The sequence below is a fragment of the Athene cunicularia genome (genome assembly GCF_003259725.1).
Source record: "Athene cunicularia isolate RWA chromosome 2 unlocalized genomic scaffold, athCun1 chr2_part1, whole genome shotgun sequence".
Taxonomy (NCBI): domain Eukaryota; kingdom Metazoa; phylum Chordata; class Aves; order Strigiformes; family Strigidae; genus Athene; species Athene cunicularia.
The window spans coordinates 4,519,078-4,546,221 of NW_020799095.1; the positions used below are offsets into that span (position 1 = coordinate 4,519,078).

A 27,144-nucleotide genomic window follows, 5' to 3' on the forward strand; every position below is an offset into this window, starting at 1 on the left:
GGCTGAGTCTCTGTACTCACTGACACAGTACCTGGATGTGCCCAGCATGGCATCAGCCCCTCTCGCATTTGTCACATGGCACTGCGTCATACTAATGCAAGCCCTCCAAAAGTTTATTTTGGCATTACTGCCCTCCAGTTTTCTCTCTGTACCAATTATGTGATATAAATGGTATTATTTGTCCCTCAAAATCACACACATTTCTCAGTGTAGGAGGCTGTCTAATCTTTCTATGAATTATTGTCTCACTACGCTCTCCTCCAAGCTCTTCTATCATTACTTAGCTTCCACCATGTGTACAGGAGCTTTCGAGCTTCTCAGTACGTGGTGTTTAATCAGTGGGCTGTTTCCTCTCTCAGTAATGAAGACACCAGCTAACAGCAGACCTCACTTCTGTCTCTGTTGGAAAACACAACATGTTTCCTCCTTACTCTGTACTTTCACATTCTGTCACTACAGATTTTGCATCATATTAGGCAGAATTCACACCACTCTCCCACTCTAAATACACAAACCACACAACAGCCAATTCTGCTTTCTTGGAACTCAAAAATAAAAACTCATTCACTTCTGTATTTTTTGTTTTCACCTAAGTTTCACCAGTTCCAGCAATCTTAAAATCTCAGAACTTTTCAACCACTTATTTGCCTAAGAATTAAAAAACTAAACCTGGTGATAACCTCTTATTTTTGCTTTGACTGAGAGATGAAAGCAAGGGATCAAGGTGGAAGATATAGCACCTTAGAAGAACAGGAAACAGTTGAATAATACACAACAATGCAACTTTTCTGTTATTTTATTGATATTAGTGAAGAAAAATTTAAATTTCATCTTTCTGATGTGTTACAATTGCTTTCTCTGGTGGGTGGACAGCTCCTACTGCTTATTTAAAGGCTAAATAATACTCCCCAATTGTATAATTAACTTCTACACTTTTAAGTTCTCATATGGTATTGCTTTCTTCCTCTGGGTATATAAAATGGTCCATTAAGTCCATGATAAGCAACTGTTATTCTAGCTACTGGTTTAAGATACATTCAAATAAAAAGATACTTAAATTTACTTGCAATAAGTGCACACACAGAACAGCCAAGAGAGCTGATGACGTATTACTAAAACATTGTAAGTTCATAGAATAAATAGAAGTCTTCAAACACATGCAGTACCCAACCGATGTGTTTTTTCTTTCTCGAAAAATATCCTTAGTGTCCATATCACTAACGCAGTAACTACTTCATTCAGAAAAAACAAACCACCACCCACCTATCTCTCGTCACAAAGACTAAAAGACAGTTTCATTTGTACAAGAAATTATCAGTGCTAATGATTTAGTAACAGTCTGGTACAAACGGCAATTCACGGCAATTACATGTAGTGTGATTATGGTAACAAATGGGGAGCTTGATTTAGATGCCACAAGAAGTGCAAGGAAAAGAAAGTGGATGTTAAATCCTCCCCACTTCTCTCCTTCCCCCCGCTTCTAGAAAAATGTATGTTTCAGCTCAGCTCTAGAAACAAACAAGCTCCCTCCAAGTCTGTTCTAGTTCTGGAAAATTTCAATTCTTTCTAGAAGCACCCAGCAGAAGCTTGGTAAAACAGAGAACAAAATTGCAATATAAATTAGGATCACCTGGCCGTAACTAAAGGTTGTGTGAGGTCCTTTGTTTCTTTTCTGGAAAAGTGGGGGTTATATGTTATATAAAGGATGTGTTTTTTCAGTTTAAACACACTGTGGAATAAAGCATTTCCCATATTTTTACTTCTGCTAAAGGTCCAACTTTGAATGAAAAATCTCTCTGTGAAAAAAGAAATCAGAAAATGGGTGGGGAATACTCTCACCTGGCATACAAGGCCATGGTCCTTGACATGCATGAAACCTGAAGATCAGCATGAGGACTGCAAGTTGCTCTTTCTAGCTCGTACCATTCCGTTACTAAATGTTTTTTGTGGTTCTCTGCTGAGGTTTCAAGGCCGCATCTGTTCCTAATACTGTTTTTGCTACATGTTCTTTTATAACATTCTTATCTGTCAATCTGTTCCGCAACTTTGACTTCTAGGAAGTCACTGCTATGTTTACCTCATGAGTTGTGAAAACTGTTTTCTTTGGGGGCACTGACAAAGTATGTTTCACTGGCAGCAACACACAGTAAAGCATTTTTCCCTTCCACAATCCAGTGCAGCATTGAAATACAAAACAAAATAAAACAAAAATAAAGTTGCACAGAGCGTAAGCGTTCCAAATGAAACAGCAGTGGTAGGAATATGTCAATATTCCAGGTACCCAGTAGGCCTGCTGACCTCAACACAGTATTAGTTCAAGTTTATCGTTTTGTGGAGGAGCAGAATACAGAACAGAAAAAAAAAAGTTCCATCCATTCAGGCATAATAGCCAGGCACTCCAGTAACTCAGCTCAACTCATCTACAGAAGCAAAATTGTAACTACCACATGTTAAACCGAGAGCTTTTTTTAGGTATTTAATGAAGAACAAATGCTCCCATGCTTCAAGTGATGTAATGCGAGGTCTCACATAACACATTCAGTAGCTTCCCCATGCACCTTCAACTCAAGTTAGGCTAGCTACAGAATTCACGTTTGTCTAGTCAAGTTATTTTTTGTTGGTTTTGTTCTTTTGTTTTTTTCAGTGCATCTTAAAAAAACCCTTTTCAAAAGGTTAGCAAGTTAGCCTTAATACAGCAATCTTAATGTAGAGCCTTTTGCACTCAATTGAACAGTAAAATAATCCAATTAGTTACAATAGATCTGGTACATATTTACACATTTTATACAAAGTTTACATATTTCTCCCATTAGGCACGAAGTTGATTTGTCAAACTCAAAAGGCAATGAAGGGGCAGTGGAGAAAGGAAAAGAGGATTGGAGAAAAAATCTGAGTATTTTTATTTAAAAAGACTAGCTGTAAAAATAAAAGTCCTTCATCGTAAGCTAGTTTGCTTCGGGAGCTTGGTTCCCATGAGGATCCCCGAAGTGAGAGATGTTGGGCCTTTCATCTGCATGCTGGAACCCACCATGGTGGGGAAGCTCCGATTCCTTCGGATGCCAGTGTTCAGCTGGATGCCCCCGATGGCACTGGTCACGGCAGGGCAGCCCAATGGGAGACCGTCTGGTGCCAGACCTCCAGGAACAAGGGCCCTCACTGGTCCTTGTGCCCCACAGAGAAGAGGTCCCTGGTCATCAGTTAAAGAAGGAGCTGACGTTTGTCCTGAACTCACAACTTTGGCGATGCCAAACCTCTTGACTTTGTCCACAAGATTCAGGTTGGAAACAGACACATCAGTCTGACTTTCACTGTTCCTGATGTTCTTTTTATTCCTCACCTCCTTCAAGATTGAGCTAGCAGGCTTCGAAGCCAAGAAGTTGTCGTAAGGTGGGCTGGTGCACTTGAATTCAAAAGATGGAGGGGATGAAGAAGGTGTCTGCATGGGTGAGTTTGGTGGAGTGGAAGGAATGATCGCCATTTTAGGGGGGTATGTGTTCAGGAGGGTGCCTTTGCTGGCTCTGTCCCAGCTTTGTGGATTGTACACTGCTGCTGAGATGCCCCGTTCCTTCAGCAGCCACACCAGCCCCAGAGACGTGCTCATTGTCGTTGTGGATTCCCGGAGGTTAGTGAAGGATTCAGCCAAACTCAGACGCCGAGGAGTACAGGGAGTAGCCACTGGGGTGCCTTTCAAGTTGCTAATGCTGCCACAAGCTGGAGTAGGTGCTGCGTTAAGGCTGAAAGCAAAGGAACAGGCAAATTATTCTCTCCACTAGGGAATTAAGACTTACTGCAAGCAAGATTTTTAACCCCGAGCAAGGCCTTTTATCCATTTTGAGCGTGCACAGAAAACTGACAGTTCCCAGCTTCTCATAAATGTGATGGCAAGAGCAAAAACATCATCTCTTATGAACCACATCTCTCCACTTTGCATACTTCACCGCCCAGTCTCACAGGATTAATGCATTCCTCAGCACCCACCACCACATTTCTTCTGATAAACACACAGAACTGCTAGTCCTTCTAGTACTGCTGGGTCATAGCAGAGACAGTGGCAAGGGAGGAAGGGAATGTATCTGCTCTGGAAACATTTATAGCAAAGCTCCTGGACCTTGGCATTGTCACCAACATGCATTTTTGTGTTGTCAAACCCTTCTTCCCTTCTTATGTTGAAATTGCTTTCATTTAAGGGGAAGGGGATGGGGGATCTAAATTTTGATGGGGATGCACAATGCTGTGAATAATCATCAAAAGTGATGAGAAAAATAGTCATGCTCTTGGTTGTCAATTGGCTAATGGGTAACTGATAACTCAGCAGCAAACCAAGAACAACAGAGACATTCTACTGTTGATTTGGTAAAACACTGATTTCTATAGTTTGAAACATTGATAAATTGCTCCCCAATTCCAGTTCTCTCTTCTCAAAATAAACTATGTACAGGTAGCGAATAAAAAATATTAAATGGGCAATAAACTGCACATATAGGACAAGTGACTGACACTACATACTTGAGTTTGGTGCTATCTTAAGGCATTTTGTTTTCTCAAGCACACTACTGACAGTTAGGGGTTGGGATTTCCTGAGGCATATCAAATGGTTTTCATTCTGGCAGATTGTCCTCTCCTCACAAGCTGACCATCTCAGTGAACACGGACTCAATGCAGCACCTATTTCCAAAGAATTACCAACACGAAGGAGACATTCCAAATCCTTTATGCTACAGTATGAGATCTCATGGACACTGAGGTTTGTGCATTTCTGGCACTACAGCGCCATCCTTAAAAATCTTGTTCCTAATAGATCAGGTTAGCCACAGCATGTTTACCTATGGGCAATCCCCACTCAAAATTTATGGCAGTCCAAGGTACACCACTGATTAAACAAGGCATGGTATACTCAGGTATTCCAGAAACGAGGCATGTGGGACATCCATGACAGTCTAAATTCATGTCTATTTGGGAAAATACCAAGAGTTCTGCGCACCTTTAAAAAAAACTCTCCAACTTTTTCTAACCATGGTTCTTGCCACATATACACATACAAAAAATTGAATTCCATGGTAATATTTTCTAGGCATGGATTCATCCCCTCTAATTGCATTTTAAAAGTCTTGAACAATGGAACACTTGATGCTAACAGAGAATTCACTGACCCGATAGCTCACCACTGCTCAAAGAAAGAAATTTTCCCCTTCATCTTGCCAGGTTAGCAAGTTGAAGACACTCAGCAAAGAGCCAGACAGAAACTAAAGCCAATGTAAGACAGTGGGACAACTAAGCAGCTGGGAAGGGAAGAAACAAGGGAAAGAACAGGATCTTCCCTGTTCAGCAGAGCCATGCTGTTGGACTGGCTCAGCCATACACACAGCTAACTTAAGTTGGGTTCTCTGTACCAAGAAATGCATCAAACAGCCGCACTGTTGTCATCTGATTGGATTTCAAGGTGTAGAGAAGACTCAGGCCAATGAATGAATTGCATCCTTTTCACCCAGATGGACAGAAGGGCCTAGATGATGTCTTGATTGGAATCTGCAGTCTCATTTCACCTTACTGAACTCTGTATACTTACTAAACTCTGTATAGCCAACACTACCATGCCTGTCAGGTTAGACACCCTGAAATGTTTTGTTTCTGAGCCACAGTTTCTGATGAGCTTAGAACATCATCTAATGAGTGCTCAGGTGACACGAGTTAACATAACACTACAAACTCTAGTCCAGTGATTTTCTAAAAATCAGCAGCACTTTCATATCTTTAAGGGACTCCTTAATTAAGGAATACTAGCCTAATGCTATGAAGTCTCAAGTCATGCCTTCTTTTCATGGCTAAATAGGATCTGACTCGCACGATCTCTACAGTGATTTGGAACTGTACCAACTTCTAGCGTAAGCAAGTAAAACTGCCAAAGGATTTTTACCCTCCAGTTGTGATTCAGCAAGAGGAATCCCATATATTCCTCCCTGTAAACTGTTTGAGAAAACTAGTATTAAGGGTGGTGAAATGTGAAAAGCAGAGCCTTGCTAAATGACTCCAGAATTGGTCTTCTTGCACCCCCCTGTGTGCTATGGCTGCCAGTGCATGTGGCAAATGTGTCAAATTCTCATGTCCTCCTCTTTCTGCCTGAACTGCATCATCAGCAGAGAGCTAAGGAGGCCACACACACCCACTGCAGCAGCACACACATGCACTCTGAAGGCAAGGCTGAGTAGAAAGGAGAAGGTAGTTCACAATTCTTCTCTTAAGTATTGATTAAAGCTTGTCCGTCATAGCTCTGATTTCAGTTCGTGGTGGAACTAAAGAGCAATGACAGCCACTGCGATGCATCTCCCACACTGGCACAGAAGTACAGAAGTCTTGCAAAGCATGAGGAAGGGTAAAGAAAGAGAACTTACTGCGTGAACTGACTTTCTACAGGGTAGGCCCAAGTACGTTTTGGAAACCCAGAGAAAGAGTGTTAATTATCAGGCTTCTAAGATGTCCTAGTCATGAAATGTAAACTACAGCACTCCAAGGGCTTAACTCCAACAGCTTCACTCTTTCCAGCTCCAGATTTCAGTTGCACAGATATTTAGAATAGAATTTCTACTAATTTGTCTTGTCAGCACAAGTACACACTACAGTGCAATTAAAAAAAAATACATCCTTGCAAGAAAGCAGTTGTTATGTAGGTGTTACTTTTTCTGGTTTTTACATCATTTTGGTATTGCTTTAACCAGGAAATATCTTCCCCATCAAACTAACCAACACTGCAGAGCAGTCTGGATGCAATCACAGAAACAGACTCAAATTGGCCTCAGCAACTCAACCCAGTGACAATTTCAGAGTTAAGAGTGAGAAAAGAAACAAATAAATGAGCATCTCATTTAGCCAGATGAAATTTAGTCAGGTTAGAGGCTAGGTTAAAACGCAACCAGGTAGGTAAATACCAAAACTCTTTGGGTTAGCTGGTGCCACACACACTAGCATTCCTTGTACATGATCCTGCCAACAGAGGCTGCTGGCAGTGTTGCTCACCCCCTGCCACGCTGGGTCATAGTGTCTGCCCTATACCTCCTCTCAGCATAACGAGACATAATGCAGTTTCCTCGTCCTCCTCACATGACCTGTGAAGAATCGTTTATAGTTGGTAAGGAGGAGCTTCTTAAACGTGTCTGCTGAAAGCATCATATTGTTTATTATGCTCTTTTTCCTCCTGAATGGATGATGAAATTTAGCTTAACTAAGGCAGTTGAAAATGTGCTGAATTTAGCTGTCAGTAATGGCTGATCTGTTAGATTTAGTGACCAATGTAATAATAAGTTTATTATGACCACAGTTAACAGCAATTCAATGACAGCATGAAAATTAAAACAGAACTGCAGCCATATAAAAGGATCTCTTCAGTAACAGTGTTGAAAGACTGACAGAAAAAAACAAAAATCAGACAGGTCACAATTCACTTAGTTCAGAAAGGGACGTAGAAAAGTTACATTTAATCATCATCCATTTTATTTCCACCTCGCAGGTTTTCATATTTAATACCCTTACTTTTCATGCGTCCTTAGGCAGTCAGGGCCCATCTCATGTCTAAATAAGTCTAGACACATCATGTCTGAATGGGGACCTACACAATGGTACACTCACACACAGGAGCTGGAAAGGGCAGAGAAAGTGATGAGGCTTGGTCCTTCCAAACAGAAAAAACATTCTTTAAATGCTGATTTGCTAAGGAAGGAAAGTTTCCCTCTTTAGGTAGGAAAGTCACTCACCCTCTCTGGTTCTCAGATCTTCACCATCTATAAGGCTATAAATTGCCTCCTATCAGCATGTACTGCCTATACATGTCAACTGCCATTACTGCTCATAGTCTGGCTACTACGAACTCATATCCAACAATTACACCAAGAAACAAAGTAGACATTTCCCTTTTTTCGATTAAGACATACGTCCTCCTCCATTCCTCATGTACTTCCTGGACACCATTCTACATGTCTTTACCTGTGCATCTCTTTTTCTTCTGTGCTGAAGATACAGATTTTCTTCTTCCCAGAAAAATGTCTCTCAATTGTTGTGAGAGACCACGTTCTGTGCATTCACACATAAGGACTACAACTAGTTTGGGATCGAGGGTAGCCAGGTTTGTATACTGGAAGCCAACTTAGGTGTATCTGTTCCTGCAATATTTTAAGTAGAGACAACTTTTTTTTTTTTTTTAAGCTAAAATTTTGCTAAAATTTTAGCTAAGCGTTGCACGTGTCTCTCAAATAAAATCACACTGAGGTAACTCAAAATGGGAGGAATTATTTGGGGGTGTGTTGTAATTCACCATTGTGGCTAATGCTTTTTGCTTATGCCATTAATTTGTGTTTCCTTACAGGGAAAACTCTGACAGAGCTGAATGCTTTGCCATCAGGGTAAACCCTTACCTTGGCGTGACTCGTGTGAGTTCATCGGAAGGGTGCAGAATGCGGCAGGTGGTGAAGGTGAAGGTGGAGTTGGTTTGTGACATGCACTTCCCAGGATGAGGTACTAAATTAAAAAAAAGCAAATTCTTTGCATTTTACACAGAAAAGGGGAAAACCAAAGTTCTGTGTGCTGATAAGACAGATGCAAAAAGTGATGAGGTACCTCAGACAGGATCAATGCAAGAAAAGTGAAATACAGAAGTGCTACAGTCTTCTAACAGACACTTGTTCTCCAAAACACACACATCTAAGACTCTGAGGCCAGTGCTAAAAAGGTCTGCTGAAACTACCCTATGATCACTAACACTGCATGTGAGTCTTGCTCAAACCAAATTCAGGCATGGCAGTGCATGATATGCTAGTCCTCATCTAAACTAGCAACTTCATCACTAGGAAATGACAAGCAGCATTTCTAGTACCAGCTCAGGAGCACCAAGATTTTCTGAATGCTCATGCATTTCAGCTTTTAGATTGATCCACAATAAAGGTAACCCCATTACTTCTCAGTAATGGATCCAGCTTGCTAATACTTCAGGAATATAGATTGTTTGGGCAGGGAGGGGACTGACACACATTACTGTTTCTTGGTCTCTGACTTTTCACATCCACTGTATGGAAAGCTGTAGTTTTTTGGATCCACTACTGTACATCTGTGACACTTCTCTTGTGCATGTGTATAGGTTCTTTAAGAATGTAAGTCCTCAGCTGCACCATATAGCAGGTTTTGAATATTTGTTAACAGTGTAGTAAGTAATTTTCCCCACAAATTGAGGTGTAAAGATGCCACACTGTCAGTGCAACAGTAATGGGGAAGGAAGAAATACAGCTCAATTTAAAAATTGAAGGACTTAGGCCAATTTCTTTCTTCTTAGTAGAGATGCTTCTTTCTGTGGATGTACTAACATGCTATATAACGCAGCTGTGGCCATTGCAAAATAACTACAAAATTTAAGAGCCATGCATCTGGAAAGCTGGTTGAAAAACACCCCGAGTTAAATATTACATCAAAGACATCATGATTGCATAGGTTCTCTTACTTAGTAACAAAACTTAGCAGTGGTCAAAAGACATGCACAATAAAAACCGTGTGCAGCTCCCTCCCTCCCAGTCCTACCCAACCCTCTGAGCCATTCCCTGATTAAGCCACATTTTAATACCACAGTACACAACTATTCAACACATTGCAAAAGACAGACAGACCAACTAGACCAGACACCATTCTGAACTTCCAGAGATGCTCAGCAGAAGCAAGGCAAGTCTTAATCGTGGCTGTGTTCCCTTTTTCTTATATAAAGTATCACAGCTCCAAAATAGTGTGTGCAGTTAGGTAGTCCTTTAAGAACATATATAAGCAGTGTGTGAAGGCTAGAGCATGGGGAGTGTGAACAGTGGAAGCAGAAGTGGTTACGCATACAATGTGAGGTAACTTCTAGTTAGCGCTGGAATGTATTGCTGTACATTAAAGAAAGATATTTCTAAAAACCCACTGGAGTGTCATGTTAACACACTCAAATGTTATCACAGCATAACATAATAACAAGCTCTACTTCACCTCCAGAGATGGTAATTATGATGCTTCAGGAATCCAGTTGCTTTAGAGATTAGTGTGAGCACTATAAAAGCTATTACAAGAGAGCACAGCCTAGCAATCATGATTCTCTCCATATTGTAGAGAGTTAAAAGAAAATCTGGAGAAAGAGCTCAAATAACTGGACATGAAAAAAATTGGTTATTTAGAGAAGACAAAGGACTTCAACATAAATCAAGTAGAAACAAAGCAATTATTCCTGGATGATGAATAGAGAACAGAATAAAGCAATGCCGGTTTAAGATTGCAAGCTCAACCCAAAGCACATAGCTGCAATACAAGAAGTGCATTTTCCCCATTTGAAATATCCATTGGGCATCCCCTCAGATTGGAAACAGGCACATTGAAGATACACAGCTGCATTAGCAAAAGCAAGACTCATTGCTATTAATGAGTCAGAGATAGGAGAAGGCTGCTAAAAGTAGAGAAATCACCAACTCTAATAAGAGGAAACGAATTGAAATTATTAAAAAAACTCAATCAATTTCCAAAGATGTATTCCACCCTCAAATACCACTAAGAAAGTCCTGTACCAGCTTCATCCTCCATCAGTCAACAAAGGGGTTGTGCTGTAGCATTTTCCATCCTTTGGACGCAATACAAAGAGAGTGAGAACCTGTTGCTGTAAATGAACAAAGTTTGTAAAATAGAAAGAAAATGACTCATTCCTAACCTAGTAATTTTACATAAGAATGAGTTGGTATAAATTCATGAGGAAGTAATACATTAAGTTTATAATAAACAGACTATCTTCACATGTACATACATGAAAGTATCATTTTAAGTATAAACACCTGCTCCATATGACTGTGTCTGAAACCAAATGTTTTATTTCAACCCTCTTTTGCATAGTAGTAGATTATTAAAAATGAAGCTTCGTATCTGTATAAAAAGAATCTGTACATAGTTCAGTGTTTAACAAAATTTACAGAAACACCATGTAATTTCATCCATCAGGAAAACATAAACTGAACTGTGTGTGCATTTTTTCCCCTAAATTAAAATTCAAGCTAAACCTTAGATTGCTGTTGGATTGTGGTTTTGTCTCAGTCATTAATGATTCTCCATCTTATTAAGCTCTCTCAACATTCTGGAAAAAATGCAAAACATTATAGCTGAAAGATAACTCTCCTGTAAGCACAAACACTGCTGTAAAAAAAATTATTTCAATATAATGAAAAAAAAAAAAAAAAGGTACTAGTCAAACTGACTGCAGAGAGCTCCATCTTTCGGTAAAATAGAGCTTTCCCCACTAAACACAAAGCTGATTTGATACAGCTCAGAGCTGTTTCAGATCCAGCTTCAGTACTCGGAGCTTATGGGCCATTTTGCTAGGTGCAGATGGGTGCGTTCTTCTGCTCAGGGAACCCCCAAAAGACTGTTTAATCTGGATTTTCAACTAGTTCATGCAGAGAAAAAGTTACCGTAGGTAAAGTAGCAGCCCACCTCATGCACATAAAGGCGTCAAGATAAATTGAGTTTACGATTTGTAAGAGGTGGCTATACTAAAACACCATTAACTTTTGTACCACTGTTTCCAACTGTTATGCTAGATGAATAGTGAGGAGGCAGAGAACTCACAGCAGCCAGTAAATCTCTGCATTTTATATAAACAGCTATTCTGGCAAATACAGATTCGTGCAAAAATGAACTTCTAAAAAAAAAATAAAAATCAGGAAACTTGATGTAGACTGGCATAAAGGTTACATTTTAGTCCAGCTTTGAAGGAAGCCACTCTGCTCATCATTATTTTGGCATGTTTTAACAAAGGAAGAGACCTGGTTTCCTGCTGGTTCAGCAGAGAGAGCAGTGTAATTTGGGCATCTATTCAGCATAGGCTGGTGAAACAGGGAGGGAATGATAAACAGGTTGGGGAGTACTCAGAGGAGCAGATAGCGTTTTAAAGCGTCAGAAGTTTATTTTATTGCTGAATAGAAAAAAAAAAAGCTCTGCCTGCTTTGGAAGAGGACAACGAAGGACCACTAAGAGGTACTTTTTCCTCCAGTGTGATCATTTGAAATAGAAGCTATAGACTTAACTTTTGCCAGTCTATGCCACCAACTCCATTTTTGGGCAAGGTGAAATTCATGAAAACTAGATCACAAAACCCTATTAGATCCACAGGACAAGATAGGTCCTTGATGTACTCTCTAAATTTAGCAGAGTTCATCTCCTCCAGGTGACTAAAGGTGAGAGCTCTGATACCTGGTGATAGATGTACTGAAAACTTTTGGCTTACAGAACAGGGGGAATATAGGGTATGCTGGAGCTGATGCCTGGGTTACTTACTACAACAAGATGGAGATGGGTGATAAATACAACAGCTGGAAAATGTGAGCATGGTGCTCTCCTAAAGGTGTTTAGGTGCCTTCAGATATCCTTCAGGAAAACACTGCCAGAATGTCCTCTAGGGGTAACCTTGAATGTCAAAGCCTCCAAGAATCCGCACATCTATGCCAAGAGTGTTACTCCTGTATGTTTCTTAAACAATCAACAATAAAATTATTTTCTGAGTATCTGCATTTCTAAATTCAATTTATTTTGCCTTTGGAAACAGCAAAAGATGAAAAACTGTACAAAGGCAGGCATTCTTTGGACAGGATTTTCTTAACTTTCTTCTGGGTGAGGTCTGCTTCTCATATGTATATAAGCATGGAGCACCGATGTAAAAAGACTTCAAAAGTATTTAAAGTGGCTTCAGCATGAGTTTACGCAGGCTAAAATCCCCAAATTAAAATTCTAGCATTTTAACAGCACAGAGAGCAACTGCTGACAGACTTCTCTTAAAGAAATATTCGTGTCATTTGAGAATAAAATATATTTAAATATTCATCAATATCTTAGTTCTAAGAAGAGTTACAACATTTATTGCTTTTCTGTACAATCATAACCTCTTAGAAGCACATATAATAATCCTGCTAAAAACAACTTAAACATAAGACATTCATTATGTATTTTCATTGTTTTAGGCATCTATTTGGAAAGTTGTCCATATGTCATGGTTAAGGTCTAAACACGAAATACAAGAGGGCTGATCCTGTAATGCTGTGCATGTCTGTTCAAAGCAATCAATCAGTGGAACTAACACACACAAGTATTGAAAGACTAGTTCGCTAGCATGTAATTAAACATACACTGAATCAAGTGTAGCCCTTCCAACTTGGAAATGAGAACATTCATAACATTATTAAGTGCTTTGAATGGCTTAAGTTTTTGTTTAAGGGAAATCTGAAAGGCAATGAATTAAAACACAAACAAAACCCAACAACTTCCCCCAAAACAGAAGGTACAGTTTTGTAATATAAAACAGTTTCTTTCAAAGAATAAAAAAATATATTGAGGTTACTAAAAATTTGTGCTGCAAAAATTACTTGTCCTAGATGGTATTAACATCACTGCGTCCTATAACTTCTTTACCATTCCAATTGTGCTGAGAGCCTACACAAGTGATATACAAAATTCAACCTATTCCTGGGTATTAGGCCAGAACTGAGATTCTGGAATTCACAATCTCCCATAAAGTTACTGAGCCCACACACAGTATGCAGCTCTGACAGACCAACTGCAGGTACAAACTGTATGAAATGTTCATAACTGGGATATAATCTGCATATACACTGAGGAAGTTATTTTACGTATCAATGGATACTACAGGTTTCGGCACAGGAACAGGAAAATTCGAGGACAATATTTTTTTCTTATTTAGTCAGAATTATTTCTGACTCTATACATCACTCAACAAGAAACAACTGATTCTCTGTTCTGAATACATTTATTTTGGCTACAGGATACCTTTAGCACTACCAGCAGTGTTTGCTTTCCTAAGCCTGGACGTTAAAATGACTTCTGTAGGGCTCATCTCGAGCAGCACTCTGCATGTCCACAAAATGGCAGTAAGAATAGGACCTCACAGTACTCTGCCAGGGAACATCTCCAGTGCAAAAATGGTAAGATATAAGCTTCAAAGCATATGTATCAAATGAAGCAGATGCCTACCCAAAAGACTAAGAAGATTTACACCTGCTGGGAATGGTCCTTGTCGGCACTGTATTTCCAAAGACATTTTGTTCTCAGGTTAGAAGACCTGTAGCTCTAGACTGGCACACTCTATGGCCTGCCAACAGCAACTGTAGGTAGAGACTTTCTGGCTTTTATGAACCTCTTGAACTCGATTTATCCACAATGGAGCTATTCTGGAGTACAAGCAAAAGCACTAGCACTAGAGATTGCATACAAGATATTTCTCTCCTTCCCTTTTTATGTTATTTCCACATTCTTTATCAAGAGCTTAATCTGTACATTGCCAGCTTGAATCTCCCCCGGAATCATGAATGCAATAAGGTCATAACCTTGCACTTCTGACAGTGCTCTAAAGAACCGCATGTCCATACACAACCCTCCCTGCATTGCATTTCTTACAGAGAAATCCAGGGGAGACAAGAAAGAATGCTGAGGCTTTTTCAAGAGGAGTAATGGCTGCACAATATTTAAATACAAAATAAATTCATAAGCTAGGCACACATCTCTGCACCCAGAGGTATTCTTCAGTGGGCACTGTGGATCCTAAGCAGCACTGCCACATTTAGCCTGCTCTGAAAACATCTACAATTTTCTTCTTGTATACCACCTGACAAATTGCTTCAACAAAAACCAGATACAGCAGTGTGCTTACTTCATTTGAGCAACACAACCAATAATGATGTGGTCGCTCATGGATAGTCCTATATCCTAAGCAGCTAGGCAATTTGAAGGAAGGATAAAGAATGAGAAGTTAAAAGTTTTCAGCGCATTTGTTCATTCTACACATTAAAGTTATTAATTTTGACCAATTTATCTATTTCTGTAATGTATTAAAACCACTCAGCAAATAATACAAGATGAAATAAGATTACTAGGACAATTTAATAGATTTTATCTACTTTTCCAATTTATAAGGTAGGGAATATGTTTTAAAACCTTGTCTGAGATAACTAGAGTTTTGCCAGTTACAATCAAGCAGTAACCAGGGAATAATAACCTGTTAATAACAGGGACCTGTATTCAAATTGTAATGGATAAAGAAAATGGAGGGAAATACTAGTCTTTCTTGCCAGTTTGTGATCACAGCACAGGTCTACATTTATGTTCCTACTCCAAAGAAAGAACTCTTCCAAATCATTACCCACAGATGTTTTATGAACCCTTTGTTAAAAAAAGCCCACAGAACTAAACTATGTCTATATCCTTGTCTATGTATAGTCCACAACAATAAGGTTTCCAAATTTTCAACAGGTTCCTATGTTGAGTATTCTTACAATTAGAAAATTCTTCACCCAAAACATAACCTAAATGGTGCTTTTTTTGCACAATTATTGTATCCTGAGTACATGAAGAACTGCTTGTTCCCTTACCCTCCGCAGCAACACATTTTAAAACGTATTGTATCTTTTCTTGAATCTTTTATTCTGTAGACTAAAAAATGCCAGTTATTTCAGTCTTTGATTATTTCAGGCCATGCTTCCTAGATCTCCAGCTTTTCTTGTTGTAGTTACTCAGACTCTTCAGAATGATAAAAACCTGGAGAATATCCAAAACTGTATACAACTCCTGCAGAAGCATTATTTATTTCCATATTAATATTAAAAAAATAATCATTATTCCTGGGAAGTAGATCTCATAGAATAAAGACAATTTTTGCCAATGGAAAGAGAAGTTGAAGGGTTTGAAGGTTCAAGCATTGGAAAAGCTGCCCAGGGAACTGGCCAAGTCACCATCCCTGGAGATATTTAAAAGACCTGTAGATGTGGCACTTCGGGACATGGTTTAATGGCAGACGGTAGTATGAGGTTAACGGCTGGACCCAGTCTTTAAGGTATTTTCCAAATCAAATGGTTCTAAGTTTAATCTTAGTATAACTGACTGCAAAGAGTAGCTTATATTCAATAGCTGAAAGCACCGAACTGCCATTTCAGTGAGAGCTGAGGATACTCTGCACTTCACAAAAATAACAGAAATTGTCTAGCCCTGAGACAATCTAATCTTCCAAAGACCAGCCAAATACTAAATTATGATTTATTCTATAAAAAGGAGGTGGAAGGAAGTGTCTTCATTTGAAATGGTTATGTAAAAACAAGGAGTCTGTAAAAAAGGAGTTCTAGTAGTTTTCTGATTCTGAACCAAGTATAATTCTTTACCAGTGGCAAATCTAATAAAGACCAACACTCCTATATAGCTTATTAAAACACCACCACCACCCCGCCAACAAACAGAAACTGCACAAACTCAGAACACATCTATAGACTGAGAACCTGTAACCTTGTGCAATAATAGACTGCAAAAGTCAGTTCAGAGGACCTAATAACTCAGGCAGTACTGCGTCACTTAAAATTGTTTAAATCTTAATATGGTAAAAATAGGAAGGATAGAATTTAATAGTGTGGTGGAGAGGGAATGAGGGAAATGTCATTATTCTCTGCATAAAAACATCCTCTTAATTCTTTATCTCAAAGGGAATTTTAAAACAGGCAATTATATCTGACGTAGCTGAATTAAACTTGCAGAATATCTTTGCTTGATTTTCAAGGCACTTCCATTTGTTTCAGCAACGGCAACTTAGATGCATCTTTTGTCATCATTTAGTCTCTGTTTTTTTCCCCAAAGTACAAAAATCTAAAGCATGGCATCACCTCTTATGAACAGCCAGAAGAATATCTGCACTATAGGCATACAAAATATATATTTTCTATACATTATATACACTGAAGAGCATGTACTTAATAGACATACAAGTTGCATACGTGCTACATAAAGGTTTGTGAACAAACCACTTCTTTTAGCAGCCTTCTCTTATCAAAATAGAGTAAAATATTGACCACAGATGCTGTTACTGAAAAAAAAAAAGTCAAATTAAAAGATTATTAAGGAAGGATTTTTGAGCCAATGTTAGAATGGTTATGTTCTAACTAATGCACGCATTAACGTGCAGATGCTACACACAAAGCAATACTATGGATGCTGTTCTGGAGAGATGTGAGAATGGCCCAGTAATCAAAATCCTGCAAAGATGTCAGTTTTACTGGACTTAATGAGTTTCCCTCACCAGACCCCTCATCATCGTCAGTCGCGGACTCCTGCATCTCCTCTGTGAAAGCCTGAGATTGGCGGGGGTTATTCTTGTTGTCTGAAACAGTCACTTGTGCTTGTGACCTCTCACCTGAGGTCTCTGTGTGCTGAACTGGCGTCGAGGTAGTTAGGCCCTTGTAAGAAATGTCACCTGTCTCATCTTCCTCATAGTCATTAAGGCAGTACACTTCATCCAGGTCCAGGTCCAGGGTCCTGAATCCCTTAGTGACAACCCCAGGCCTTGGGTCCAGGATCCCACCCAAGTGAGGCTGAGCCAGCTGCTGCCAGTGGTGCAAAGTGGCAGAACCTTGAAAGAGAACAGAAAGACAAGCAAAACAAATCAGTAATAAATCCAGGACCTAAAAGGCAGAAAATCCCACTTCGTTTACATACAAGACCAAACACTTCGGAGTTCCAAACCTTAAATGTTTCTGGGTTTAATATTTCTAGGCTTTACTATTTCTAGGAAGACATGCTACAAGGCAAAACTGCTTCACCTACTCTTCATCATTTCCACATCAATATGAAATAAACTGATCACACCAACAGTTAGATAGGCAAAGTCTGGTGGTAAGATGTGGCATACTTGTGCACATGCACACCCCCTCCCCTAAATTCACAGCATCAAGCAGGAGTAGAAAGAATTTATATTTAACAATTAATCTGTGTACCATCGCAGCTCTAAGAGGAACATATACCACATGTTCCCACCTTAAGCTCACTCTAAGAAAGGTGCTTGAGACTGCCAGAATTTACTCCTGGTGGCTAACAGGACAGTAGCCACACAGATTGCACAGCAATTTCAGCTTTCTACCATATGTTAGAAAGCCACATCTGTCTGCACATGCCTAAAGCTGACAATACCTCTTGATCTATACATCAAGCCTAAATACTTCTATGGCCCCTATGCTACAGGAACTTGACTACTACATGACTGAATGCTACTATACCTGTAGCTTCGTCCTTGGCAGAAAAATGTTTTGAGTGAGGAAAGAGGTGCATTTTACAGAGAAAAGCATTCAATAATCAGTGTTTAATAAGACACAGTGAGTCAGAAACAGCAATGTATCAGGTTACACCGATAAATACACTGAGATGGGCTCAATGATATCAGGGAAGGGTTTATCTGATTCCTCAAGCAGTGATTAAATATGGCTCACAAGGGCCTACATGTTCCCATGTGCCCACCATTAACTACTGTGTTTTAACATGTGACTTAAAGCTATACATTCCCGGTCCTATGACACAAACAATACATCTTTATTTTTATTTCTACCAGCTCAAATCAAAGCAGTTTTGTTGTTTCATTCCCATCCCCTCTTCATGGGAGAAAAATCCCATGGAATGAGAAAAACTGTCATTTCACAATAAGGATACTGCATTACAGGGAGCTTACTGTAATGTAAATAGGAAGTGAACAGGAAAGTTTTTCTTTAGACTGACTGGGATCAGTGAGTAGCATTTAATTAAGCTTAACTCACTTTTAAAAATCTGTGATTTTTAGCTTTGAATAAGTGGATCAGCTAGATTACTTTGGATAATGAGCCTATTTTATTTTATTTAAAGTAAGTTTTGAGGGACTAAAGAGGATTGGCACCCTTGAGGCTCAAGAAGCAGAAACCATTACAACCCCAAAATAAATAACTGTAGGGAAGAGACATTCTTATAGCTTACATTTATTTCTGAATTGTCACAATTCAAAAATAAATACAAATTGGGTTTTGCTTCTATATAAAAGAAATATTCCAGAATGTGGCTAAATGCCAGATATTGTCAAGCCTTAAGCAAGGAATAGAGCCTTGCTGTTTGACAACACTATCAAAAATTAAAGAACATCAGAAGTCAAAATTAATTTCTGTGCTGCATGCAAGTATAAAATCCTGTTGCTAATTAAATTCTATATGCAAGCTTCTGAAGATGTAATCCTTTTCACCTTAAAGTTCACAAAAACTTATACTCAGAAAAATTCTGCAGAGTACAAGCATTTATCTGATAATATATCTGCATTCTGAGCTTTAACATTCTGTTGACACTACTTGTTACTAGTTTTCTTTTGGAAACTGAAAATCAAAGTGGCCTAAGCTTCATCACAAAAAAAGAGGATATCAGAGCTTAATGGCTTCATGCTGATCTCATAAAATGTGTATAAGGGGGCTTTAACTTTGCCATGTAGAGCATTAGCAGAAACGCAGAAAGCAATGCAAGAGTTGTTAACTCTCTTTTGATTATTTAACAACAACAAAAATATCAGTGTGCAACAGTAGGACTGTCAAGCTGAAGCAAGAAGAAATATAAGAGCAAAGTATATGAACAGAGTAATTGAAATTTTTCTATTCCTGGTATCGACATGTTCACATGTATACTATGGGGGACAGACAAAGCTTAGAAATTCATGATGTGTTGCTGCCACAATTGCAACAAAGTGGGTGAAGACATAATCAGTCCAAGGTTCTAGTTTTCCTACAGGATCCAGGGAGTGCTATTTCAGGCTTATGGGACAACAAGCTGCAGATGCACAGTTTAAAAACAAGGCAAACCAAAAAAACCCACTAGGCTGTAACTAAAGAAAGTCACATCAAGCAATCATTCTATTCAACTAAAAAGGGAGTGTGGTGTGTCTTTTTTTAAAGGTGCTTCGGTCACTCTATTTTACTTGGGATTTAAAAGATTTCTTTAAAGAAGTCATTAACCTGAAATTTATTATAGAACTGATTTTTATATCTTCAATTTTATGGCATGAACACCCTTAGGAAAACAGTAATAAACACCAAAGGCACAACTGCTAACAACAGTCTGCAGGTACAGAAGACTATTTTGCCTCAGCAGTCTGAAAGTATCCATGAAGTTGAAAAAAAAAAAAAAATCTAATGAAAAATACTTTGGAAATAAACTAAGCTGAGTGAAGAACAGAGCCATAAACACATATTTAATAAAAGATAACAAACACTAGTGAAACAGACACATACTACAAATGAGATCCAAAAGCAAACATGAGAAGTACTTTAAAGGGTGCAACAATTTTAAGAAAAAATATGACACAGTAAGAACAATGAATAAAACCAGGAAAAAAAAACCCAGACAGATAGAAAGATGATAAAGACTTTAAGAGTTTATTGGAAGAAAAAAGCCGGTATAATGGGATGGTGACAGAAATCTATAACAGTGGTAGCAACCAGTAACTGAAACAAAGCTAGATCATCCCCTTCCCTCATGTGGTACAAGAATTTTTAATGACCATTTAAAAGCAGTCATGAAAACAAACTAATAAAATCTGCTAAACAGTATGGACTTGTGCGCTATGGCTATAGTTTCATTTGAATAGGCAGATACAGTACATTACTTTCTTCAGGACACAAGAAGGGTTATTTTTGCCTCTGAATATGTGTCATGTTAAATGCTCCTTACAGATGAAATAATTTTTTTTCTAAAAAGATGAAAAGAACTTTTGCCATTAAAACACATACAAACAATATAATGTAACAGAACAGTTCTCTTAAAGGAAGAGAGAAACCAAAGCTAGATTATGTAACTAGTGTATCTGTGAAGTACTACAGGAAAACAGCTTCTTTTTGTTTAAAACCTGAAGGAGTTTACTCAGCGAAACTTCCAACAACAACCTGAAAGGACTGAAGAAAGCCAGGCACACTCTGTGTGCTCTGTCAGCTTTGTTACAATGACTACAGAAATGCACTTTTATTTAAAAGTTCTAGCCCTGTCTACCATCTACCTATATCTTTGCCTTTTTCAAAAACAATATATGACGGAAATGTGACTTTAAAAAAAAAAGACAAAAACCAAAAAACCCACCACCAACAAAAAAATATTTCACACATGAAACCCAAAGCCATAGACACTCAAACAGCCAACTGAAATCAAGAGGTCATTTTTAATCACAAAAATAGTCTTATTAGACCAGCTGGACTATTTGAAGTAGGTAAAGGCCTTTCCAGACACTTATTTCCAGAACTGAGATTTGATGAACTAATACTCTTGCTGCTTAGATTTCAGAGACTCAACCACCCTCATTTTCTAAGTATGAAATGGCAACATTGAGATTTAAGTCAGATGTAAAGCTGCACTGTTGATGCATGTGTGGCCTGTAACATTTCTTTTACTGCCTTGGCTGGAATTGTTTCCTAACACTTTTAAGGCTTGTGGAAAAATGTAGTAGTTAGAAGATTTCAAACCAACAGCGTGGAGTACTGTCTCTAAAGTAAAAAGAATATGTATTGCAAAGATTTCCTGCTTTCTCATGATGGATAAGAGACCACAAAGAGTCACTAAGAAGAACAGATAAAGGCCGAGGCCCTTTGTTATCACCTTCTAGTGGTTTCACAATCTGAAGCTTTTCTGGCAGGTAGGAGCGACTGCTGATAGACATTCCTGAATATCCAGTGAATTCTGAAAATCTGGAGTGAGTTCCCAGTGACATGATGCTCTCTGTGGGGGTAACAGAACCACTGTGGAGTTCACCCTTTTCTGCCAGTTCCCGCAACTTCCGTTCCTGCTCTTCTTCAAAGAACTTCCGCTCTGAGAGATAATTCTCCCGTCTGAGGGACAGCCTACGAAGGGCAGTCTCTAGGTCACTGGAGCCTGGAGTCCCTGGAGTTCCAGGCTTCTTCATCCTGTCTCCATTTCTAAAACATAACACACACAAAATAAAAGGGAGGGGAGGGAGAAAAAAATTCTTAGAAATGCTTAAAACTTCCACAGGACAGGTTTGAGACATTCACCAATACCTTTAAGTTACTATGTCTGGGAATAACTTGCTACTCATCCAGAAAGTAAAAAGGCAAACATTAATATTTTCTTTCTCTTTCATATTAAAATCGTTTTGAATTCTAGTTCCTGGCTGGAAACTCCTGGTTGGAAAAGCTGCACTTTACTTAAGAGCTTCCTCCTAAAAAGAGATGGGAGATGCCTACTTGTGTCTCTCTTACCATTATACGAACTCAAGTAAGCAGGCCACATCCTACAGGGACAACTCTGCAGTAATACCATAATGATTCATTAGAGTGTATTATGCTGACAAAGAGTCACTGTTTTGAGATATTAAGTGATATCTACTGTAAAGTATATGCAGCATACTGTGGAGCTGTACTGGGGGAAGAGACAAATAGCTAGAAAAGCAAAGGTCTGATTGGCTTCATTTGTAAGTTTTTATATTAGGTAACCTACACACACATACTTCATTTATTTTTAGGATCAAAAGTTAGCTGCAACTTAGATCAGCACTCCCTGGAATTAATGTAAAATGGTAAAAATATAATTAGTTTTAAGTGTTGACCCACAGCTGTAAAGACAAATGGTGGTTTTACATCATCTGGTGATGCTACATCTCAGAACAGGTGTGAGCTGCAGACACTGATGCACAGTACTTTCAAAAAGCCTTAAACAGTGCTCAAGAACTGTAAGCACAAAGAAACTTTTGAAGACGTATGTCACTGTGTTAAGCACACAATGTAAGTCAAAAAGAGGAAATTAGAAACACTTTGCCTTTACGTCAGAAACAAGCAAAAACAAAGTCCAGTGCTACAGTACTGACCCATTGTCAGAGGATTCTGTCTCTAAGATGATGGTATTGGTCTTGTTGTCTATCATAATGTTCGAGATGTCTCCCCCATAGAAACTGGAACGTGGAGTGCTGACACAGCTAGAAATGACTGAGTTCATAGCAGAGGACTGGTTAGAGCCTGGGATATTCATTGGTGATGGAGTCATGGATCTCTGCTTGACAACTTGGTTAACATTTCTCACCGTCTCAAAGACCCGCTTCTGATGCCTGGTAAGACACACACACAGTTAATAATCACACAGTGCCTTCTTACTGTAAGAAAGAACAGAGTAACAGGTACCAGCTTGTTAACAACCCTTCCTATTCACAGCTCCACTAACCACCTTGTCTTTATAGTTTTTGTAAAGTAGTATGTATAGAGTCCCACACTCACTGCAGTCTAGCCATTATTCAATCCATAAACACACTTTCATCATCCTAGAATATTTTAGACAGAACATTGGAGAATTATGTGCATGGGCCCTCTCAAATATTAATAAAAAGTGAAAGAGCATTTCAGTACATCAGCTAAAACTACCTCAAAGCCACTGTGGAAAGGAGCTTTTATAAAACAAAATCGATCTCCATTCAATTCTTAACTATGAATCAGCTAATCCATTTTAAAAGATAATTTGAATTTCCTATACCAAGTACCTCCATGCAAGAAAGTGTCGTATTTTTTCGTTTTTGAAACCAATTTCTGACTTCCTTAGATAGCATTTTAAGAAAAAAAAAAAAAATCAGAAATATAATGGACCAAGAATCTAGAGAGAGGCTGTCAAGGCTGGAAACCTAATTTTTGGCCTACTTCTAGAGTTCATTCTTTAACACTGCTGTCCTGTTGTAACAAACATTGTTCATCTGCGTCAAGATTAAGATCAGATGACACTTCAGTAGAAATTTCTTGACAAAATAAACTCGCCCTACATCACACTACGTAAGTGCCAATCCTGCTCTGTTTAACAGTTCAACAAGGGCTGAACACAAGAACAGCACATCCCTTCCAGCTTTAAAGGTAACACTGACAGGGTATAACAACGACAGGAAGCCTTATGCTATTTAATGTCATTTAAATTTCATTCCTTCTATCCATGAGTGCTCAACAGTTGCAACCTCTGTGTGTAGGCTCTCTGTATATTTTTAAGGCAGTGAATCTAAGAGCATTTATCAAAAAACAGTCCCAAAGAGGCTACAGTCACTACTGCTGAGCAAAGAAATAAAAAGACAAGCCATGAAGCCAAAAGAGGTATCCTTATTGGGTACACACACACCAATATAAAAGACATTCTAAAGAAGTTAAACTATCCTTAAGTTAGATTACTCTGGAAGGACAGAAGGATCCTGTGGGGTTTGAGCATCCTTATATCCTTCTGATCTTACATCTTTGTAATCAACACTTCACTCTGTCAGACCCTCATTTAAAATTCTTTGCTCATGCTCAGAGAAGGTTTAAGTATGTGCAAGCTTTTTGTAAATACGCTTAAAGTGTTTCTGGAAAGTGGCTACTGTACCTTCCCTGACTGTCCTTTCTTTGTAAACTCTGTTTCTCTAATAAACCCTCTAAATAGGATTAACTTGTTTCAGTCCATGCTTTGTACAAATAGGTGAGATAAATCTATTGCAGTACATGTGCAACTGGTATCAGGTAAGGCCACTTCTGCCAAGCTGTATCCATGTATAGCTTTTAGATTGTCACAAGTATGTAACTTCTTCCAAACCACTCTCTTGTTTAATTCAAGAGAACTTCAGCACAGGTGTAATAGGCATCACACCATAAATACCCAGCCACTCTGAATCCCTTTCTGTACTGCTTGTCCCCCTGTAAAAACTGGATCAGATCAATAATTACCTGGTAACTTCTGTTTTAAAACCTTAAGAGAGAACCCAAGGAACTGAACTCATCCCCTAATCACTAACTGAAGAAACCTAGCATGGTAACACATAAGGCAACAAACCTTTTTTCATTCTCAGGACTCAAGATTGAAGACAAAAAGTTCATAAGACAATGCAAAACCTACATATAGGCATTTTCTTTTGGTAGTTTTAGCAGAAAATACAACTACCCCAACAACCAGCCAATTTCTTTTCCTTTTTCTCTATCATTCACACTTTGCCAGAAATATTTATTTCTAAAATCCTAGCTCAACTATTTCCTGTCTTTTTCTTTCTCATCAAATAATAATTAACTTCACATATAACCAATCAATTAGGAATCAATTCTTTTCAGTCGTACGCCAAATCAGGAGAGTCGGGTTCATCTAAATGAAGTTCTTTCCTCATTGACCCTTCTATCTCTGCTGCCAAAGAATCCTGTTAAAAAAAAAAAAGCACAAAAGAAAAACAAATATCAGAGTATTAATCGGTTATAATTGCAGAAAAGAATCAATTACTTCTGTAAGAGAATTAATAACCAATAAGGTGTCATTCCAGAAAAAAAAGCAAGGTTTAAAAATGAAAATTGACTGGTAGGCTGGAAGGCTAATGAATATATCTAAACCACTGATAAATTATGGCTTAGCTTCATACTGCTACAGTACTTCCCATCTGAAGACATACAACATCTGTCAAAGATCCACCAGAAAGCCACCACAGGCAACAACAGAAGTCAGGTGCCCCAGCTTCCCAGACTAAATTCCCTACTCAGTAACATCCACCTTTCATGTATAAAGTTTTGCTTAATTTAAAATACACAGAAAACGCTCTTCTCTTTCACAGTATTACCCACCCACCCACCAAAAAGACATGGTTCTTGGCATAAAGCATTATATACTTCCCCTGCAGGTTTAAAGGTGACAGGCTATCAATTTTCTACTGCTGGTCAGTAAGTTTTACTGAATAAATGTAGTTAAGTGCAGGGTCTAAGTGTCAAACATTCACAAATCTAAATGATCATTGGTCCCATGATTCAACATTTGAAAACCATTTTTATACAAAACACATAAACCTATCCCAGCATAAGTATACTTTTCGCAGCTTTAAACTGTATTTGTGGAAGTACAATTTGTATCATTAAATGTCTACACTTTAACTTCACTGTGTTCAGACTCAGAAGAGAACCCAGAGGCAAGCTAAGTCTTTGTTGACAGTTTACTTCTTATGAGCACAGATATAATCTGTGTTCTTCAGCAGTTAAGACAAGACATGACTAAAGACACGGAGGGCCTGATTCTGCTGCTGAATTACATTAATGTAACTCTACTAAAGACACAGAGGGCCAGATTCTGCTGCTGGATTCCATTAATGTAACTCAAAAGAAACTTCACTGATATCATTGCCCACAGAAGTAATGGAATTATTCTAGACATACACAGGCAAGCAGAGCCAGGCCCTGAACTTAGTTGGGCATTCTTATTCACTCTTTTTTTACTCATTTGGTTGAGGGTATTGCATATTTCCCATGCTTTAAACGTACAATGTCATAATCAAATGAAACTAGGTAAACAAAGTTGGTAACGCCTGTGACACTGCTATAACTGATGTTCCTATAAATACATATTAGAAACAAATATTCTTTTAATGAATCACTGAATTTTCAGTGACCCTAAAACAAGAACACATGCGTAACCTATTCAAGTACTGAAGAAACAGAACATTTATCATAAATGACTAGAAGGATGCCATGTTTAGAAATCATTATGCTATCAGGAAGTTACATCTCCAATGATATTGAAGAAAAACAGGAAGCTCCTACTGAAAATAAGCTACCACATTACAGGAGATGCATGATAAAGGTGTACAGAACTGTGTAACAACCTATTAATGTTACCCATCATTCACAGCATAAGCACAGCCAGCAGCAGGTTGTATATAATTCTGCAGCAAAAAAAACAAGTAACTGTACAGTACCATTGTTTCAGAACCAGGTATGCAAAATTGATCATTCAGGTATCCTTTAACACTACAAAAACACAGATTTGACCCATGCTCTTGAGTGGCCTAGCATTTATCCCTGAAGCTGTAAGTCAGATGCAAATATACTTCCTTTGGTTAGTTGTTTTCTAGTGAGTGCAGATGTTTTAATTAAATCTGCTTACCATAGGGAAGAGACCAAGAGAGTGGTACCGACGTGATATGGCATTTGGCATAGTCTTGTTTCTAAGGTTTTTCAGCTCTTCTTGAGCCTCATGAAGCATTTCCATGCACTCTGCATACTTGTCTTCCAGCTCTCGCAACTGTAACATACAGAAAATAGTCCAAGACCTTAAGGGCTGCACTATCATAATGAAAAGCCTGCAAATTCTTTTAACGCTGGCAAAAGATAATGATGTAGGGAAGAACATTCCACTTTAAAAGAAGAGAACTTCAGCAAGTGAGTATCATTGAAAATCATTAGTAACATGGATTAGTAATGTGAAGGTGGGGGGTGTGGGGGGCCATGATGCAGGAAGAAACTGCTTGCTCCATTTTCTACCCGAAGCCACTGTCAAGGAGAAGACTGAGGGCTAAAAGTAATTTTAGTC

General features: G+C 38.6%; 1 protein-coding gene across 10 annotated transcripts in view; it reads right to left on the bottom strand.

The window, feature by feature from the left end:
- Positions 1-778: 778 nt before the first annotated feature.
- Positions 779-27,144, bottom strand: part of TRAK1 (trafficking kinesin protein 1) — a 110,798-nt gene continuing 84,432 nt past the window's right edge. For 8 of the 10 annotated variants that reach the window (XM_026841574.1, XM_026841577.1, XM_026841581.1 and 5 more), the window contains 7 exons: positions 26,719-26,856; positions 24,918-24,994; positions 22,676-22,912; positions 21,451-21,767; positions 17,108-17,437; positions 8,403-8,505; positions 779-3,734 (listed from right to left, as the gene is read on the bottom strand). In XM_026841574.1, coding sequence (XP_026697375.1) covers positions 2,936-3,734; positions 8,403-8,505; positions 17,108-17,437; positions 21,451-21,767; positions 22,676-22,912; positions 24,918-24,994; positions 26,719-26,856 — 2,001 coding nt within the window. In that variant the 3' untranslated portion in view covers positions 779-2,935. The remainder of the gene's footprint in view (positions 3,735-8,402; positions 8,506-17,107; positions 17,438-21,450; positions 21,768-22,675; positions 22,913-24,917; positions 24,995-26,718; positions 26,857-27,144) is intronic. The other 2 variants (XM_026841575.1, XM_026841584.1) reach the window with 1 other exon arrangement.